The sequence below is a fragment of the Pelobates fuscus genome, chromosome 10, assembly GCF_036172605.1.
Source record: "Pelobates fuscus isolate aPelFus1 chromosome 10, aPelFus1.pri, whole genome shotgun sequence".
Classification (NCBI taxonomy): Eukaryota; Metazoa; Chordata; class Amphibia; order Anura; family Pelobatidae; genus Pelobates; species Pelobates fuscus.
The window spans coordinates 43,213,807-43,236,137 of NC_086326.1; the positions used below are offsets into that span (position 1 = coordinate 43,213,807).

Sequence of the window (22,331 nt, forward strand, 5' to 3'; positions counted from 1 at the left end):
CTGGGGGTTCAACTTGCCCCCAGCCTACAATTAAGAATATATCTGGATGTGAAGTGTTTCAAGTTGAAACACTGCACACCCAGACTCCTATCCTACCACCATCACCACTTCAAGAAGCAGAAGTGGACATGGTGGTTGGAGCAACCCTTTCAGGACATGTAAATAAACAAATTCAGGACTGCGTGTTGACTAATGTGACTAACGTTTAAGTAAAAAATTTATGGGAATCTCTATAATTCTACACATACCCCTAACACAATAAGGAAGGGCAAGCCTGTCTAATTTAAACCATTTGGATGCAAGATGTAGCCCCAATCTCTATGGCCTCTGAGTAAATAATTTAGCCATGAAACAAACGTTAAGAATATAGAATGTCAGATATCTAAGCTTCACATATCTTTGACACCTTAATTCCAGGTGCTGAGAAGCAACTGTATTCCTTTTCGGTAAAACACTATCAAGCTCACAGGGTTAATGGAAACCGGGCTATTTAATGCATGCATTGTGAATTTTGCAACAACCAATTAGATGAATTTAAATTGGGGGGGGGGGGGGAGAGGGGGTGTGAAGGCCAATACAGAGTAGTTGGAGATTTGATAGAGGACTGCCACATTGTAACAGATAAGGATGAAAATATCTAATTTTCCTTGGAAGTTGCTAAAGTGTCTGCTGGATTGGGAATGTCAAAACATGTAAGGCATTGTCCTTCTTTCACCAGATAAAGGGCTGGAATCAGGAAATGTACAGTAATCTGTATCTGGTTTGCAAGACATTTCCAAATAACCTTCTTGTCATTGTGCAGTTTGGAACTAATTAGTAATTAGTGCTGTTACATCTCTCACAAGGGGTGACTTCCGAGCATGGTCTGTCTCACTGATTACGGGCAGGAATGCAGAGCCAAATTGGATTTTTATTTTCCATAAAGTGAGCAAAATGTCAGTCACAGTCTGATAATGAATGTTAGTAAGTGAGGCCTTTATATGGTATGCACAGGCCTATTCTAAATGTCACATCCCTCTACGTTTCTGTTTTGTGTCTCAGTGTTTATTTCGGGACAGTTCCGACAGAAACGTTCCCAGTGGCAGTACAGGGCTCGTCTTATATACTGTAAATTAAAGCTACCAAATGTACTGATATAAAATCAGGAAAGACTGTTTGCACAGGGATTTAGAGAACTTGCCAAACAGGCGTTGATTAATGGAATAGAACTCCTGACTTGTTAGATGTTGCGACCAATCTGTGCTTAAACCTCTGATTGCAAAAGGTCTAATATTTATGTTCACATTTAATGTGAACACATTTGAACAATGGAATTATTTTAAAGCTCTATTCATGAAATTTGGCTATTTTACATACAGCCAAGAAGAATATTCTGCAAACCCGATCAAACCTTTGAAGTCAACTTCTGTCGATTCACACCGTAAAATTTTGCACTTAAATAAATTCAAAAGCTGGAAATATTTTGGCCTAAAAAACGAAATTGTAAAAAAAAAAAAAAAAAAAAAAAAAAAAAAGCAATTCTCCATAAAATCAATGATCAATTCTCCATAACTTTCTAATTCTGCAAAATTAGCCTCCATGTTTTTTTTTTATTAAGCTCCCATGAAATAGCCGTATGAAGTATAAATATTTGGATTTGAAGTTCCTGGACTATGGACGGCACATGGCTACAATATGTATATTTCCCATGAGAAATCAGAGAGGAGCAGAGGACAGCAATGTCCAGTATCCGGTTAGTTCCTAAATACCTGTGCAAACATGGCTTTGTGGAATTTTGCAGTTTCATGGGAACAGATTTTGGAATTCACTGCCAATGGTCTAACAAAGAGCTTCAGGAGAAGAACCATGACATCGCTTTGTGAAAATGTAACTACATATATAAAACTGTAAAAAAAATAAATAAAAAAAAAAAAAAAAAAAAATAGATAGCGCCACAGCGTAAACACCAACATATTTAGTACATTGCACAAGACCTGCTATAAATGGACAGTTCTCAAATGAATAAAAATAGTTTTCTTTCATTTTTATATAGCGCCAGCCAGGAAAAATTCAAATAAAAACCAAAACAAACAAAAATCTCAAAAAATAATTATAAAAAAAAAGGAAAGACATCTCTTTACAGGAGGGCACCATACCACCCATGTCCTCCCCACATCCCATCCTGTCCCTACAGTGGCAGCCAAAGAGAGGCATGTCAGCAAGTAAGGATTGGGCTGCCAGGAGAACTTGGCCACAGTGATGGAACAGGGGTGAGATTTATTTGTAAGGTGCTAAGGGGAAACAGAATAGGAACGGTTACACTAACCAACACCAACCACTGTTTTTGATTGGAGTAACCCTTTAAAGCTAAGGTCAGTGCTTGTCCTTCCTGAAAATAATAGGAGCCTCATTCCCAGTAAGCAGCAACCATTAATTCTTTAGTCTCCCATCACTCATATGTTGGGAAATGGTCTGGGAGTCAAGATATTCTGCGTCTCTTCCAGTATTTTAAGAAGGGATGAAGGACTAATTCAAAGGTAGAAACCACAGATGCTGTTGACCGTAAGTGTGACTCCCACCTAACATGGGAGACGTAACATGCTACCTCAAGATTGATGGAACTTATGTTACACACGGTAACATGACTCATAACACAGAATGTGAAAATATCAGGAAGTTCAACAGAGAAACAGAAAGATGCACACAACCTATAAATACATAGACACATGGAATTCTAAATATTAAAAAAAAATGTCTTGGAGACCGCAAGCCACAGGTAAAACTGTTCTGTGTTATAGAAGAAGTATAGTAAAATGAGAACATCCATCAAACATATTCATGACTGATAAGGTGGGTGGAACAAAAACACAGTAGGTAAAAAAAAAAAAAAAAAAAAAAGTTAAGCTAAAATGATTCACTAGAGAAAAACAAAGGGGAGGCAAGACATACAGCTGGTTTACACGTTGCGTTCCTCATTAGTTTCAGAAATTTCCCATTGATACTAAACTCTGTGAGAGGTAATCCGTCACTATGCGGAACATTTGTACCCAGTGCACTGAGCCGAATGTCAATGCTTCTACCTCACATATTGGGGAAAGGAAGATTTATTCCAGGACCTCTGGTAGAGGTTAACACAGTAAAGGAGTTTAAGCATGCGTGGGATAGGCACAAGGCTATCCTAACTAGAAGATAAGGCCAGGGACTAATGAAAGTATTTAGAAAATTGGGCAGACTAGATGGGCCGAATGGTTCTTATCTGCTGTCACATTCTATGTTTCCATGTGACAACTAAATTAACAGAAGTAATGACGGTGTCAGCATGAAATGTTCCAAATTCATTTCCATTTTACATAAATAAAAGAAAACATGGGGGGGAATGTGAAGGCTTGTTAACAATGTAGTTTGAGACTGGGCACAATCACAAAAGATGGGTTATTGCACCTATCTCTCTGCAACCTTCCCAGCATACAAGACTGAACAACACAATAGTAGAAGCTAGAGAAAATCAACATATTGACCATACGGTGTCCTCAGCCCCTGAGAGAAAGCACTGTGAATATACTAAATGCCAGAAAACACAATTATATTCCACTTGAACACATTTATTCAATGCTACAGCCTCCGTACATACAATTTCTCGCAGGTAGTTGTGTTCATGTCAGTGAGGCAGCAGAGAAAAAGCACTGGGCTCCTCTATTGCCAGGAAAGCCCTGTAGCCCACAGTTATTGAAACAGTTAAGGGTACTAAATACACAGACTGTTATATTAACCACCTGCCCCACATGTGAACTTTGCTCGACGTATGGCTGGCGTCTCTCCAGTAATATATGTGGTTGTCATATGAGCCGGCTATTTTTTTTTTATTTTTTTTTAACGCGGGCCTCCGCTTTGAGCAAGCTGTGTAACAATACAGACAGCCTGTGACAAGTAAGCAAGATCTTCAAAGCCTGGGACAGCTTGCCCTCCCGCTGAAGTTGGCATGGACCGATTTTGCTTGCTCACTCGGTGCGTGTTTACAGTTCCAGGAAAAATCATCTTTAAATCAGTGGCTTTCAGAGGCAGTGCCAAGCTGGAGGCCTGCTCCAGTCTAAAGGAAAAGAACGCTGGCACATCCTGCTGGCATGCATATCGGAGGTACAGCAGCTGTTAGGTGCCTGCCCCCCAACAGGAGAAGAGCACAGGCTGGTTATCACATAAACCTAGGTGGGCTGTGTACACTGCGTGCAAACTGTTAAGTATGTGGCGAGATGTTCATACACATAGGTCTCGTATGCTTTGGCTGTGTCATATGCACTGGCTCACGCAAAAAGAAAAACAACCCACATCACTGTCTGCCAGGGAAGCAATCAGGCCAGAGGACAGTAAAAAAATAAATAAAATAAAAAAGTAAAAATTAAGAAAACCTTAAAAATAAAATAAATAAAGTCAAGCCATCCAAGTGCTTTGATACTTTCCAAAGCATCTACCAATTCATATACAGTGGGGCGGTCAACAGAAAAAAGGGTGTTTTTGGAGAAAAATATAAATTAGGAATATATTTTGGACATTTTATATTTACATGGTTACATAATACAATAGAACAATGATCCTTAACTTTTTTTTGGACAGGTACTAAAATTGTATGAATGGCATTAGCTTTGTGATGTATAAAATTATTCAGAGGCTCTTTCTTACTGTATGGAAGGTAGGGTAAACAATATACAGTGGGCAGTAGCTTGGCATCTGATGCACCAACTAAAAATAGCATGGGAACTATATGTTGGTTCCTCATCTAGAAATAAAAAAGTGATGCACTTAGATGGAATCAATTTTGCTCCACATAGTTCAGAATATGCCTGTAAAACTAAGACTTCAAGCAAATCATATGAAACCAGTATTTAGACTGACTTTTTAGCTTTTTTTATGTATAGTATGTAAAAAAATAATATATATTTATATATAGTACAGGCTAATGGTGTTGTACAGTGTGACGTAACACTTGTGAATCAAACGGTCTACATATCAGTGCTGCACGGGCTGTCTGAGGTTAATGAGAGTCACTTTCAAGCTACTTTTACAGACACCAATTTAAATAGGTCATAAAATGATTTAAAGGGACACTATAGTCACCTGAACAACTTTAGCTTAATGAAGAAGTTTTGGTGTATAGAACATGCCCCTGCAGCCTCACTGCTCAACCCTCTGCCATTTAGGAGTTAAATACCATTGTTTATGAACCCTAGTCACACCTCCCTGCATGTGACTTGCACAGCCTTCCATAAAAACTTCCTGTAAAGAGAGCCCTATTTAGGCTTTCTTTATTGCAAGTTGTGTTTAATTAAGATTTTCTTATCCCCTGCTATGTTAATTGCTTGCTAGACCCAGCAAGAGCCTCCTGTATGTGATTAAAGTTCAATTTAGAGATTGAGATACAATTATTTAACGTAAATTACATCTGTTTGAAAGTGAAATCAGGGGAGTTGCGGCTAGGGCTGCATAAACAGAAACAAAGTGATTTAACTCCTAAATGACAGTGAATTGAGCAGTGAAATTGCAGGGGAATGATCTATACACTAAAAATGCTTTATTTAGCTAAAGTAATTTAGGTGACTATAGTGTTCCTTTAACACATCATTCTGTCTTAGACGGACTTACCGTATTTTTCGCTCCATAAGACGCACTTTTTTCCCCCTCAAAAGTGAGGTGAAATGTCTGTGCGTCTTATGGAGCGAATATGAAGCTTTACTTACCTGTCTTGCAGCGTTGGCCGGCAGCACAGGGCGCACCGCGGTAGTGGAACTTGAATTTCATGTTCCGGTTTCCGGCGGGACTGAAAGGAAGTGTGCACAAGCTGAGTGCGCACTTCCTTTCAGTCCCGCCGGAAACCGGAACATGAAATTCAAGTTCCACTACCGCGGTGCGCCCTGTGCTGCCGGCCAACGCTGCAAGACAGGTAAGTAATTATGGGACAAGGGGAGGGGGACAGTATGGGAGAGAAGAATATGGGGAGGGGGATGAAGTCTATGGGGAGGGGGGGGATGAAGTCTATGGGGAGGGGGGGGATGAAGTCTATGGGGAGGGGGTGGGTGAAGACTATGGGGAGGGGGTGGGTGAAGACTATGGGGAGGGGGTGGGTGAAGTCTATGGGGAGGGGGTGGGTGAAGTCTATGGGGAGGGGGTGGGTGAAGTCTATGGGGAGGGGGTGGGTGAAGTCTATGGGGAGGGGGTGGGTGAAGTCTATGGGGAGGGGGTGGGTGAAGACTATGGGGAGGGGGTGGGTGAAGACTATGGGAGAGAGGAGAAGACTATGGGAGGGGGGGACACTATGGGACAGGGGAGAAAAAAAATATTCTGTACAAACTGTCCCATAGTAAGAAACACTATGGGACAGTTTGTTCAGAATATTTTTTTTCTGGGTTTCTTCCTCTAAAAACTAGGTGCGTCTTATGGTGAGGTGCGTCTTATGGAGCGAAAAATACGGTAACTCAAAGTTGCAGCCTCCACTGATGGGCTAAATCATTGCTTTAACTTAACATTATTGTGATTATTATGTTGTTTGAACAGCACTATGAAGCAGGAGGCAGTCCACCTGTGTTACATACAAAGCGGGCCATAAATAAAGGAGTAAAACAAAGGTGTTGGTGACACAATTTGCTCCAAGGGTGAAATACATATTACTGAAATCAACAGCAATGTACAAATTAAATTTTTTTAATTAAACTGGGAGCTACTTGAAGCCACGATAGATTAGGGATTGTGGAATGTTAGACTTGGCATGGTAATCACTACATCTGTACATTGTACCAACGTATCATTGAAGGGACACAATGGGCACCAGCACATCTCATTTGATAAACTTTACATAATTAGGTTTTGGCCTCATAGATCGGCCGTATTTCTCACCTTGTTAATATCGGTTTAGATTTGCTATATAAGAATAGTTTAGCAGCATAAACCGTCATCATTAGCTTTCCCCCTTTGCTACACCTTCCTTATTCATACTTCAAGGGAGATTTATCAAGGTATTCTGTTCCAAAAAGTGGTCTAGTTAATCTCCACCATAATGCTCCTGGACTGGCCTCTGTCTATCAGTACATACACAGTTTAGGCACAGCAGGGTGAACGGAGCTGCTGGGATCCAGGGAGCCTGCAGGACAGCAAGAAGACAGCCAAGGACACACATGGTAAGTATAACACAATATGCTACATGTCTATATATCTGCCAGTCTGTCTCCTTCTCGGTCTTATTGTTTGAAAGACAAGTTAACCATGTCTGGGCATCAGTTTACAGACACACTGAAAATACTGCTGTTGAATGGGAGAGAGGAAGACCTGCTGCTAGTAACTGCTCCTGGGGCATACGCAGTGCAGAAAACTGTGACGAACGTACCGCCCATTCCCTGTGCTGCCTCTGACAGCACGGACTAATGCTTCCCATGGAGAATCAGTGCTTTACACTAAATGCTTCTCAACCAGCTTCCAAAACAGAAACTGGTCGAGGATTTTACCGGAACTGAAGGACTAGGAGTTGTTAAACTCTTAAAAAACACATGCCGAAAATTTTCTGTCTTATTGGCATTTTACTTCTGAAGCGGTGTCCTCAAGGTTTGCTCCGAAGAGTTATTATATACGAAAAGTAAAACAAGCAATAAACACATTAACTCTAAAACTAAAGATGATATTTGTGTAGACGCACACAAAAAGAAAAGTGGGTGTTGGGGGGGCATATAGGGATCATAGTGTCCCTTTAAAATTTCCTGTCAAGCACAATGCATATATAAAAGGCTACATCTTATATAATTGCATGTGCTCATATTTGCAAGACAGGTGCATTTAATAGGGGGCTTATGACACACTGATACCTTGAAATAAACATCTTTATTGTAATGATTATATAAGGGTTTTTTCCCCCTGCATATTTTCCATCATAAGATGCAGATATGAATCCCAACAAAAATTCTTTACTCAGCCCATTCCAATTTATAATAGTATTTCTTAATAAAATCTGAAATATAAAAAAATGCCAGTGGTTTTATAGAAAGGAAAAGTCCTATTTATGAGAATTCTCCAGCCAAATCATATTTCAGTCCATTCAGATTTTCCTCTTCTTTCTGCAAAAGCAGAATAAAATAGGGGGAAAAAGGTTTTGGACACAAACAAATTTAGAATAGGATTTACCATGGATTGTTAATATTTCTTCAGTTATTTCACAAGTAGCACACATTTCTACATTAAATACATATAATATATACAATAAATCAAAGTCGGATTATCTTTTTAAAGCATCACATTAAAAATGTTTATGCATTATGATAAAAATATACTGAAATAAAAAGAAAAGTAAAACAAAAATCACCTTTGTATATGGTACCTTGAAAGTACCATCTACAACGTAGCTCATATTCACGCAATTCATAGCGTCCAATTGATGCGTCCATCAAGTTCAGCCTTCCTCACATTTGTTTTTTGCTGTTGATCCAAAAAAAAAAAAAAAAAAAAAAAAACCCAGTTTGAACCTCTTCCAATTGTGCAACAAACTAGGGAAAAAATCCTTCATGACCCCAGAATGGCAGTCAGATATCAAAAAACTCTTATACAAAATTAAAATGTATTTTAAAGTATTTATCCACATGCTGTTTAACTATCTGTATAGACTCTGATAAAACCACCTATTCAAGCACAGCTTATTAAAGTTTTACACAGAAGCATGCACCTGTAGGATGTCTCTCATTCACCTCCATATTTTGTATAAAACGCGAGGCTGTTCTTGGACCTGTGGCTCATACACTTACTAGAGTCTATGGAAGTATAAAATGCATTTTTGCACTTTATTTGCCTCCCAAAAAAGTACCTATTCAGGGAGCCAAACTGTTCAGGCTAGTGGCTAGTGTTATCAAGGCCTCATCTAGTTATTATAGCAACAGCAGTTGCAGCTAGCCAGAACAAGCTGTTATTTGAGCAGTTATTCTCTGTAAGTGGCTGTGAAATCGAGTAATTAGACTTCAGAAATCACATGGAACTTGATATTCTTGTTACCTCCCACGTGTGCATAAAAAGCACGGCTCCCAGTTATTCCCACTTGCTTGCTAATCCCTATCCAGACAGGATAATCTCTGCAGTAGTAAAAGGCACAAACAGAATACAGTTAATGGTGTTCCAACTTTGAGCTCATACTGAAGCCATTAAAGATTAAGTTAGCATGACGCTGGTCGTATGCCTGCAATAGACAAAGTTCACCGATAAAGCATATCTCTGCATTATGGTACGTTATACAAATAAATATAAATTACTCCTCCAACCAAACTTCGAGGATATATTGAAACAATCTTTACGGTAGATTTCTGCTTACAAACACTATTTTATTAGGGACTCTCAATATTAAAATTATCCAGGGAACTAGAAATATTGAAAGGTACAAATTTAGAGTTGATAGATGAACAGACTATCAGCGTAGTCACTAGCAGTCACTACTCACACAGACATAAGAGTTTGTGGCACTTTCACTCCTCCCCTCTGCAAAACGAGTATTTCATAAAAATAAAATCTTTGTGAGATACTCATATTGATGGTTTTTGAATTTCATGGAGATTCTTTTCAGTATTTTTCCTGTGTCTGACTTTTTTTGACTCTTGCAGAGCTAAGTAGAACTGTCAATCCCCCAGCCAGCACTAATGATGGCTGCAGGGAAATATGCTCCATCTATTCTGTGGTCTTGTGGGATCCTACATACAACCTCAGTGCTGTATTCTTGTGCATGGCTCTTAAGCAGAAGAGGACCGGACTATGAGGATGGCTGCTCCCGCGATTGACAGCTCTGCTTTAATTGTGACAGTTCTGCTTTAACTGTGAAATGGAATATGGATTTTAAAATTTAGGCCAAAATTACTGGTTTTGAAAAATTCTCCAACTCCGACATGGTCGCAGCTTTGCCCCTTTTAGCCCCAAATGATGGAAAAATCATTAACTTAAATACCAAAGGCTCAGAGGCAGCCAACAAGCAACAAGAGGCGTAGTCTTAGCTTTACTTTAGTTTAATTTATATAGTGTTTATTGGAATGTCCGTTCAGCATCATAGAACACTCAACTTTACATACAGTACACTGTGCTGTGTGTGGAGCAGTCACATATAAATTGGAGTATAAGCTTTCATATATTTAAATATTTGGTATCATACCAACTGTCAAACAACGTGAAAGAAATGGCACAAGAACTTCTCTTTTCCCACTTAAAGAAGAAGAGGATGGTGAATGTTGTGAACTGACCCTAAAAGTAGTCTGTGTTCATGTAATAAACGAATAAAGCATAAATAGTGGCAGGGAGCTCATGGCACCTTAACCACTGCAGAGGGCTGTTGTGGTTATGGTGTCTGGCATGGTCCTTGAACAAGTTATAGGTGACTATCAAAACACGACAAATTGAAAGGACAGTAACAGTTTGCCCATAACAATTTTAAAACCGGTCTACATTTAAAAAAAAAAAAATGAATTAAAAGCAAAATATGGATATACAAAAGGTTAGCAACAAGAAGGCTATGGGAATCCATGGTGACTGGCGAATTCTACAGAATAGGTGTAGGATAACATTCTTAAAGTGGAATATTTCATTTTTCATATGCAGTTTATTTAAATCAGGGGTTCCCAAAAGGTAGATCCCCAGAGGTTTTAAAACTACAGCTTCCATGACGCTTTGTAATTCTAAAAGCCTGCAAAGCATTATGGAAGTTGTAGTTCTAGAACATCTGGGGATCTACCTGGCTTAAATATTAAATTATAGAATCAAGTTCAAACTACTGTATTGCATGTTCCACAGATGTGTGTCTGTAGAGGTTTAGGGAGAAAACTATTTTTGGTGCAGCTTTTGAAGGAAAAAGATGCTAAGGATGAGGCTAACACTACATGTATCTCAGACTGGACTGCAAGAAAAATCACAAGGAGATCCACAAAAGGGCTTGTTAATAAGTGGAGCAAACACCAAGGTAATAAATGGAATTAACAAGAACATTCTGTTTCCATTGTGACTGTTCCACTTTTAGAACCTTCAGAGAACACGTTCATAAATCTCCCCTCACATTCAGAAGAAAATGGAAGAAAAAAAAAAAGAAAAAAAAAGTAAAAAAAAAAAAAAATCGACTGGTTTGTTAAAAACACCAAAGTTGAATATGTGGACAATGCAGCTTCATATTCTTAAATATTAATGCAAAGGATTAATAAAATTGTTATGTTTAAAAAAAAAAAAAAGGAATCTTAAGTGGTAACTGTAATTTGACTCACGCTAATTCTCCATCAAAACACATCTGAAGCCTGTTGGAAAAGTACATTAAAATAATCTAACAAGCTGAAAACATTTTTCTTTACATTTCCTTTGGGTCACAGTTAAGAAAGTAAAAAACTACAATGTATAAAAACACTGTAGAAAAAAGGTAAGGAGAGATATAATAGTTGGTTCTCTCTTACTTCCTCTAAGCGGACGGACCACCATGTGCATTTTAACTAGCGCTGCTATAAAGGGGCCCATTTTCCATTTTTGACAGCCAAAACAAACAATGCAGAACCACAGTTTACAGCAGTTGAAGAAAATGGAGGACCTTCAAATTACAATGATTTTCTTTTCTTCTTCTTTTTTTTTTTAATAAAAACGGCAGGCAATGAACGAGACTAAGGTGGCCCCTCATTTCTTTCAAACTCTTGCACACTTGCATTTCTAATGTGAATAGCAACAACATATGAACTTGGTGAGAGAGAAAAAAAAAAAAAAAAAAAACAACACAAACAACTGTATAGTCACATTCTCCAAGTCATCAAAAAAAAGAAAGGAATTTATAAATTACACAATAAAAGTACCATCGTAATAGGCAGCCTATTATAAGGAGATCCATGGAGACAGAAGAATATAATGGCTGGTTAGAGACATCCACTAGTAAGTGTCCTTGGACAAGACACTTAACCTACTTCAAATTCTCAGATTGTAAGTTTGTTTGAGCAGGGCTATTTCTATAATTGTAACACAATAAGGAATAATAATTTGCTTAAACAGGTACTCTCTCTCCCATAGTCAAACTCTCTGCTCAACCCATATCAGCATGGATTCCACACTTATCACTCTCCCGAAACGGATACTTCGTCCCTGAACAAAGTATTCAATGATGTAATAGCAGCTAAATCCGGTGGTCACAACTCTCTTCTAATTCTCCGTGAGCTTTCTTCTGCTTTTGATACTGTTGACCATCAAAAACTTCCACTGATCCTCCATAAGTTCGGTTTACAAGATGCTGCTCTCTCCTGGTTCTTCTCCTACCTATACCAGCACTCTTTCTGTGTTACTTTTTCTGGCTGTTTTACTCTGCACATCCCTCTCTGTTGATGTTCCCCCAACAGTCAGTCCTTGGTCTCCTACTGTTCTGTCTCCCTGGGAAAACTTATCAGCTCCTTTGGCTTCCAATATCACTTCTATGGAGATGACATGCAATCTGCCTTTTCTGCTGATCTCTCACAGTCTGTCTTGATTTGTGTTTTACGGTCTCTCTGCTATTTCTAACTGGATGGCTGCTCATTTCCATGAACTTAAAGGGACACTATAGTCACCAGAACAACTACAACTTATTACATTTGTTCTGGTAAAAAGAATGATTACCTTCAGGATTTTGCTGTAAGAGAAAACACAGTGTTTACATTACAGCCTAGTGATAACTTCACTGGCCAGTCATTAGATGGCTGTTAGAGATTCTTCATGGGTCATGGCTGCCTAAAATGCATCCAAACATTCAGTGTTTCCTCCCTCTGCATGCAGACACTGAACTTTCCTCATAGAGATTCATTAATTCAATTCATCACAATGAGGAGATGCTGATTGGCCAGGGCTGTGTTTGAATCATGCTGGCTGTGCCCCTGATCTACCTCTTTGTCAGTCTCAGCCAATCCTATGGGGAAGCATTGTGATTGGAACAGGCCACCACTTCTGATGATGGCAGCAGACCATTTTTGAGGCAAACAGCATGCAGAGTTACAGCTTCTGGCTTGAATACAGTAAGATTTTGCTATATTTATGGAGGCTTGTGGGGCCCAGATGGTGGTGTTAACACTATAGGGTCAGGAATACATGTTTGTGTTCCTGAGCCTAAAGTGATCCTTTAACCTATCCAAAACAATACTTCTCGTTGTTTCTCTAACAAGTGTGCTACTCTCGTGTCTACCTCCATCTCAAAGACATAGCTTTCATCTGCCCCTATCTAAAGCCGAATGCAGCTAATGTGCTAGTCCATGCCGCTATCATTTCTCGCCTTGACTACAGAAACCTGCTTCTCAGTGTGCTAACGCATTCCTGGCTTGTCCCATTACATTCTACAATGAACCTCCCATGCCTCCCCGCTCTGTCAATACTTACTGTCCTAACCTGATCCTAACCTGACAACTAAATGTATGTTTCTTTTCTCCTAATTTTTTTTACAATAATTTCCAGCTCTCCATCACTAGTGGTATCCCTAACCACTAACTCAGAACTTACCTTGATACATTCTCACCTGCCTGGACTAATTACTAACCCAGAAGAGGGTACACCCTACTCACTACATCGCCTTTACATGAAAGTTGATGGTCATCCAGAAAAACTTCTGTTCCTGGCTCCAGTAATCTTTCCTACTTTGTTAACATACTGCTGAAAACCAACCTGATCTACTCTACCAAGCTTATTTAATTCCTACATGATCTACGTTACCAACTTCTGTTTCAAACCTACATAATTCCAACCTGAACTGCTCTACAACTCTGCTTTATTACCAGCCTGCTTAATTATCTGCTTCAAACCAACCTGAACAACGCTATCAATCTGCATTCTACCAACCTGGACTACGCTAATAACTATTATTGCATGGTATTATCTGCCTGAATATTTAGTGCTCCTTCCAACAAGGACCTGATTTACTAAACCACTATATTTTACTTGCAATCCTGAAATCTTAAAGGGACACTATAGTCAACCAGACCACTTCAGCTCAATTAAGTGGTCTGGGTGCCAGGTCCCTCTAGGGTTAACCCTGCCTGCTGTAAACCAAGCAGTTTACATTTGGGGTTTAGCCAGCCTCTAGTGGCTGTCTTCTGGACAGCCACTAGAGGCGCATCTGCGACGCTGGAGGCATATTAAGCCTCCATAGGAAAGCATTGAAAAATGCTTTCCTATGGACACTTTGAATGCGCGTACGGCACTGCCGCGCATGCGCATTCCGCTCCGCTGATGTTGGCGGGGGAGGAGAGGTAAAGGAGCCCAGCGGTGGAAGAAGGTGAGTAACTGAAGGGGTTTTAACCCCTTCAGCACACTGCACATTAAACTCTGCATGGAATGGAGCTCACCCACTTATGTCATGTCCAAAGTTACGGTTTAATACGGCCCCACAGTTAATTTGGTAAATCTATCTGTTGTGGCCCCCAGTGAATCCCCGAGCGCTGCTCAGGACCCCTGGGATCTCTGGATCTTTGAACGCCGTGGTCTTGACTGGCGCTTGGGGATTCACTGGGGGCCAAGAGATCGCGAGAACGCAGACAGATGTGCAGTGACCTCAGTCTGCGTTCTTGCGATCTCTTGACCGTCACGGGATTCGCGGGATTTGCTTCCTTCTTCGCTGGGACAGAAAAAGAGAAGGGACAGAATAAAGAGAGAAGAGACAGAATAAAGAGAGAAGAGACAGAATAAAGAGAGAAGAGACAGAATAAAGAGAGAAGAGACAGAATAAAGAGAGAAGAGACAGAATAAAGAGAGAAGAGACAGAATAAAGAGAGAAGAGACAGAATAAAGAGATGAAATTAAAAGTATGCATAAAATAGTTAATTTGCATTTAATTTTAATGGTTCAAAGAATGTCAGGTAAAACGGTTGGCCCTCACGCATGTTCACTTCATCAAATCTGACCCTCTTTCAAAAAAGTTTGGACACCCCTGCTCTAAACTATAGGCATTACGATCACACTAAGGAAGTTATTGTCCCATTAGTTGGTTGGCTCCTGACAGTTTCCGCAGTAAACATTATGACTATAGGAACGTCAGTGTTCTCAAACGTGATTATCCATGTCCATTATAATTTAGGAATGCCCAAATAATGATCGTTTTGTTTTGGTCCCAGTCTAAATGAAAGCATGATTTTATAGAATCTAGACTCCCCCACGTCATTAATCTAAATTGCCTTCAGATCCTATTGGAGAATTTGGGCAGCACTGTACTAGTCTAGAATAATGAATTAGAATACTGGTAAAATAAACATGCATAAGGATACACAAATGCACAGGATTAAGAATTACATTTACTTCTTAGGGCTTAAACAGACAGACCTTGCAGAGCATGAAAACAAGACTCCATCTAAGACGTTTTTTTTCCATTTTACCAATACATACTTTTTCTTCCTATAAAAGCATTGTGCCACTTGGCAGCGTTTACTGGATCTGCAGTAAAGGCTAGGGACCTCACTAACACCTACTCTGCCATTTTTACAGTTTGAAAAGTTAATAAACTTGTTACCTTATGAAACAATCTGAGTAGTGAGCTCTGCTCGGAATAAAACACTGCGGCTCTCACAGAGCTAACGTGTTACAATGCACTGAAGGACTTATAAAACAGGTTAAGTTGGAAGCATTCATTTAAACGTGAATCATGCTTTTTTTCCCCCCCCTTTAACAATCTGCAGTTGCCATTTGCTTACAGATAACACATCCGTCCTTGCCTAAAAAGCCTTACTATTATGTTAAATACATTAGCAGTCTTCACAACATACTAGACAGTCATCACCACTTATATGTGCCCTGCATGAAAAATAAATATTGCAGTCTGCTTGTTCTGAATGAATGCTAAACACTGACTTGACAACCAAGCTGTCCAAATTAAGGCCGAAATAGAGTTTGAAATACTCTTTCACGCTGGTAGAAGTTCTGGCTTGGCAATTAAGCCATACACAAAAACTCATTTAGGTTGTTAAATTGGGGAGAACAACGCAAAAGGGCAAACTTTAGGGCAAAATAATTGTGTTGGAGAATTGTTCCCATCTTGGTGACTATGGCCTTAAAATTGCAATTCTTCAAAATATATATATTCATGAATAAACCAGTCCATAAATAGGTTAGAAATGTGAAACAGATCATAAATATATATGACGTTGTGGCAGGCTTATGCAATGTATGATCATATAATGTAACTAAATCCCCATTTTTTTTTTGCCTAGATTGGGTGTTTTTAAAAAAAACTTTTACAAACTAATAAAATCTGTCAACATTGAAGTTGCTGTTTAGTAGATAGGAGAGTGCGCTGGATCTTGTGTATTTATTGTATAATATGGCCCCCAGCAGCACCCCATTTAAGCATGTTTAGGTGAGTGCAACCATCCCCCCATGTTTCCTATATATATATATATATATATATATATATATATATATATATAGTAAGAAAAAGTACATTCGCAAAAATAGACTGTGCACGTATTTAAATTGCCAACATTTGCAACAGATAATACATGAAGATTTGGACTGAGATACATTGATGTACACTAAGGTCTAAGGGGAGCTTAGAGGGACAGGTAAGAATTGGGTACATCAAAATAAAGTGGAACAAAACTTGTTTTGTTTTAAAACAAATGTTATTCTATTGCTATATAACCTAGAGATGTGACAAACTACTTCACTGATCAATTACACTTTTTTTTATTTTTTTTATTATGTACAAAGAAAATTTTGGAGTTTGTATATAAGCTAGAGCTTAAATGGAGAGCGGGGAACTGGTCCAATTAATGAGAACATTGCAAGCGGTAAAGCAAAACAAAACAAAACCTCAGGCTTCTGTGCAGTGAACAGAACATAATATTAAATATATAACAACGGTAAAAATCACTCCTCTAGCTAGGCATCCTCTAAACACTGCAAAATGAAACCAGAACCCAACGCCATACAAAACTCAAATGAAATAAGTGGCCAATATGAGCTCCCATTCACATAAAACAGGGGTGCACAGCCATTAAGAGGAAGTAACGGATTATGCAAATGCTGCCCGCTAAACACTGAAGAGTGAATAAATAAATGGGACAGACAGGAAGGGTAGAAAATTAACCTTTTAACTGCCGGAAGGATGGGCAACCAACCTTGGAACACAAAGCAGGAGCGACCAGTACAGAAATAGTTAAAGATAACTTTGAAGGAGATTATATAACCTTTCTACACAGTACTACTTCAGTCTTTAGAAACAATACGCCAAACAACATCTTCGTTAATTGTGAAAGGGTTAACTTGTGCTTATTAAGGCAGAGGAGGGAGGGATGGAAAAAAAAAAAAAGAGGCATTCCATCACATCGCTGGCTTAGTTAATTGCACATGTTGTTACTGCACAATGTCAGAGCTGTGACTGTCGCTTAGAGATGGAAGGAGCCGAGTCCGCTCGGTGAGTGCCTCTTGCATTTCCGTTTCACTGGCGGGTGGCTGTGGTTTAGCAAACATGCAAAGTGTATCTCACCCCCCTTTCCCTTTCACACCCCCTTCTCCTAGTTCTGGGAGATGAGGGTGGGGGGAATGACTGAGCTAATGCAGCGCAGGAGAACAGAGGGTCACTTGTTCACCTTCTCTAAGCACAGTGCACTATATCAAAGCAGAGGAACTTGTCTATATTTACTGGCCTCTCCCATTCACAGCTCTAAATGCCATGTGCAAGCATGGAAAAGTAGAGGGTGATTTAAATGTGTCCTGGGATGGCTTGAGCAAAGCACCTCGATGTGGAGCGGTTAACACTCGTGTCGCTAGACCTTAATGGGTATAAATTTAGCACCTTGTAAATTTCTATATAGGCTCTTCTCCGGGAAGATACAATGTGAAATACAGCATTTACAGCTATGCAAGCAGTTAGCGATAAGATGCATGCTATGTCTTTTCATACAGCTGCCAAGGGACTTGCATTTACTATAGTAGAATAAAACAGGCTAAATATGGATGTCCCACTTAAATCTGAAGTTGGGCCGTTCGTCATATGTCTTTGGACTGGATTTGTTTAAAAAAAAAAAAAACACTAGTGTCATAAATACAAACTACCCGGTAGTGTTCCTAATACTATAGTGCTGGAGTAAATATATAGGCCCCTGGGCCCCTCAGAGTGGAGTAAAATTGTATTTTACTTACCTTTTCTCCATCGTTGCAACAGTCTCGCCAGGGCTGGTCCAATCTCCTTGGCGGAGATCATCAATATTGACTATCTCAGCCAATCCAATGCTTTCCTATGGGAGAGCATTGTGATTGGATGAGATCATATATTCTGATAATGTCAGCCAAGGAGGTGGATCAGGGACAAAACCAGCACTGGAAGTAACGTGAGTTTTTGCTAGATTCAAGAGGGGAGCAATGGAGGCTAAATAGTTAATTTAAAACTATCGAGTCAGGAATACACAATTTTGTTCCTGACCCTATAGTGTTCCTTTAGAGAAAAGGAAGCTTGACAAATCAGACTTGGTGACTTGCTAATCCCTAGCCAATTCTGCATGTGTGTCTCTAATAATATGCTACAGAGTGTATAGTCAACAGATTTTGATCTAATTTGAAACAATCCTAAACAAGCTGTCTCCTGTTTTGGGGGGTAATATTACTTTTAGATACAAAAGTATATAGTAACAGAGCTTGATACATCTGAGGGACCATGAATATGTGTTCCCCAAAAATGGTATAAATAGGGATTTAAGATAGTTTGGGAGGAAAGATTAGTAAGCAAGACTGGATAGAACATTTTGGTTCTCTAATGTCACAACCTAGGTTTTCGTGGTTATTTTCTGTAGAACACAGTGGCTTTATGCCTTCACAGACTCAAACACTGCAAATAAAACATTTCTCAACATACTCAGCAGGACATTTGGGAAGCGGTCTACCAAAGCTTGGCCATCATTGCTTTGTGGATCTACTAACCAAATGCAGAGCTTCACACTGGATTGTAGACCGATACACTTGCTCAAATCAACCTCTGTAGGTCACAGCAATCAGAACAAAGGTGAAAAGAATAAAATAAAAAATAAAAATATCAGATTTTTGTTTTAGTTTTGAACGTGTGTGCCAAAACCCTCCCCACTTGTTTCAAGTGTCTAAAACAGCAGAGCATTTAGGGTCAACATGTGTATGGATACTTAACTTCAGAGGACAAAAGGTGCAGCCAATATATCACAAAGCAGTACATTGCAAAATCCATAAGAACTCACCGGGTTTAACTTTACTTTTTTATTTTTTTTAACCAATGGGCTGAGTAAAGCATTGTCCTATAGCAGCACAGGCAGCCACAGGATTAAATAATAGATAAAAATGCAATTTGTTAAAACATTCAAAAGATTTCACCTCTATGCAACTACTCCTCTTACGAAGCGGATGATAGTTTTTGAGTGCAGAGCACTGCTGTTGCTTCCTATGGCAGAAAGTGAGGTCACAGCATATTGTCCATTGTCTGCTGTTACAATGGCAGATTCAGGACTATGGACAATACACCCTGTTCTATGTGTGAAATTTTGTAGAAGCTGAGATATATCAAGTTATCTTTCAGGAAGATGAAGAAAGAGGCCTCACGTACATTTCTCTGACTCGTGTTTTAAAAAAAGCAATAAAAAGCGAAATTTGCTACTTCCTGAGATTTTCTGATCACACAAGTTGATGCAGCAGGTCTCTGAAAATGTATTTATCACCCAGAGGTTTATATGTTTTCTTAGATAGTTGATCATCGATGGAACAAGGCTATTCATTTCTACCTAAGAAATTCTAAACGGATGTATTTCTCTACACTGCGACATGAAATATGGAGCATGTAAATTAGTATCTGGATGCCTTTAACAAAAAATGTGACCATAAAATCCACTGAGAAACCGCAGGCAAGTTTATAGAGGGCATCTTACAGAATGAACCGAACAAGTTCTAAAAGAGAACATCAATAAATACAGAAGGACGTTAAATGTTGGTTTCCACCATAAAGCATTGCTTAGGCTAGCAGGTGACTCAGTCGTGCAACTCAGACATTATATATGAATACGAAAGGTCAAGAGGAGGAGGAGTAAGACACTATGCAACAGACAGAGATAGACACGTAAGGAGCGTACCTCTTCTGGGCCGCACTCATTAGGGGTATCCTTGTGCACACTCATCTGGTACTTGGCAAACAGATCTGCAGAGCAATCGAAGGATGACACGAATTCATGATCCTCCATGGAAACTGGGACTAACTTGACCTTCAGGGGCAAGGGAAATTTAAGCAGACATGGAATAAGCCATAGCACGCAAACAGTATCTTAACACTGGGGTGTGACACTTTGAACGATAAAAGAAGCTTTGCAACATCTAAGAAACCAGTGTACATTGTAGCAGAGACATTCAAGCTCAGAGTCCACCTGGGAACATCACACAGACAATACAGACTATTCCAAGACTGTACTAGGCAACATACAGCATGCTAATGATAAAGGAAACACAATAGAATAGCCCATTGCTTCATTAAGAAATTGTAACTAGTTTCCTAACAGTTTGGGTTTTGGAAACACATTCACTATTGGATCTTGAAACCCACAATACAAATATTTGATTGTAGTAAGTGTTTAAATTTTTCACTGACAGATGGTCCATAAGCACACGGTTTGCAGAGGAAGTATTAGGAGGCAGTAAGAATCAGCTACTTGAACGGCCTGTTCAAGTAGTAGGGAGAAAGGAAAAGGTTAATACTTTACTAGTTTAGTCCGGAAATCTCAGAAACCAGCTGTCCTCGAGAAGGCCTTAATTTGGGGGTCTCCTCTACGGTGCAGATAGAACATATTTGGATCCCAGATGGAGTATGATAACAAAACAAATATACACATAATACCAGAGTGAAACTGTACGTACAATAGGCTCTTTTGTTCGGGAAAAAATGAATGAAACAAATATCAATTCATGTAAAATTAATTACAGAGCAACAGACGATGGAAAACCACAAACATTTATAATAACAATCTATGTGCTCCAAAATCATGATTTGTGTAACAACACAAAACAGATAAACTCAGAGGCTGTTCAGCATAGAGCTGTAAGACTCAGCAATCTATATATCTATGCACACACTAAGCACTTCACTACATCTGTTTCTTTAACTAAAAACTTTACACAATTGTTAGGTTTACAAGAAGAATATAAAATTAAATATCATAGTAATGAATGACATGCCAAGTGGGTATAGCCATTCCAGGAAATCTTCTGTACTGTCTTTTAATATGTTATGCATTTAAAAGACATTTATTAAAGCAGCAACATTTCAATGATGCTTAAATACAAGTATACAGGAACGTCTAAAAAGAAATTAAGTAACGTACATATATAGTGTCATTAAAGCGTGAATAGAGAAGTTTTTAACCCAACTTAGGTTTATGAGGCCTTCAAGATGTTTAATAGTGTAATTCCCATGATCCTCAGCCACAAAACTTGACTAACACTAATGATGTTTAAAGACCACAGCATCCAGCTCTTAATATATGATTAAGTATAGACTGCATCACAAGTTGTTGGCACATTACTGTTTAGAATGTGGCACCATCACAGAGTCGCTATAAACAACGTTTACCCTTTAAGAGTCAACATATTAATCATGTTTAAAACAAAATGGAAAGCTTTATTCTGAGAGCAAGCATTTAGCTTCTTAATAATAATAGTGTAGAGGTATATCAGGGCATTCTAGATAGTAATCTCTTATGGACCACAATCCGGTCCCCATGTTAGTATGGAACGAACGATCTGCTTAATTGCATTTTCAGATCTAATCAGCTATGCATGTAGCAGATTTTTAAGGCTGGTTTCCTTTGACAGATTAATTCTGCCATTGGTCCTTATATTTTCTTTCCATGTCTTCCTGCATTTGAATAGCCCGTGGAAGTTTGTAACACTCTCTCTCTCATTTCAAATTGCACAAATAGGTAAGCACAGCCCACTAATCAAAACGATGCATCAAAATATCCCTTCCCAAGAAGTTTGTCAAGCAGAACATATAAATAAAAAAAATGATTTGCTCAATTTACACGTTCACATTACTGATCCACAAATTATGTATCAATATGACTTCACAGTAAACTGATAAACAATAACGCACTTAAGAGTAAGATATAGGTTTTCAAATCTCTACATGGTAAAGGAATACTCCCTGGAATTTTCTTTTATTAATTATTTAGTATAGAAAATATATATTTAGCTGTATGTTTTCTTGGGGGGGGAGGGGGGGGGGGGGAGGGGGTTATGAAAAACAGCTTGCAAAAGCTGCAGATAAGCTTTCAGCAGCAATTGCATTTTCTCCCCTATTTCCCTGGCGCACACAAGACGTCGGTGCTGGAGAACTGATCATTCAGAGACTTCTTGCGGAGAACAGGGAGGTGCATGCAGCTTTC

At 39.0% G+C, this 22,331-nt stretch overlaps 1 protein-coding gene across 3 annotated transcripts in view; it reads right to left on the reverse strand.

The window, feature by feature from the left end:
• ATE1 (arginyltransferase 1) overlaps window positions 1-22,331 on the reverse strand; it is a 74,809-nt gene that overhangs the window by 22,579 nt on the left and 29,899 nt on the right. The window contains exon 7 of one of the 3 annotated variants that reach the window (XM_063433740.1): window positions 20,031-20,159. The exons of the other annotated variants lie outside the window; for them this stretch is intronic. Within the exon in view, the coding sequence (XP_063289810.1) occupies window positions 20,031-20,159 (129 nt within the window). The remainder of the gene's footprint in view (window positions 1-20,030; window positions 20,160-22,331) is intronic. 3 annotated transcript variants of the gene reach the window in all.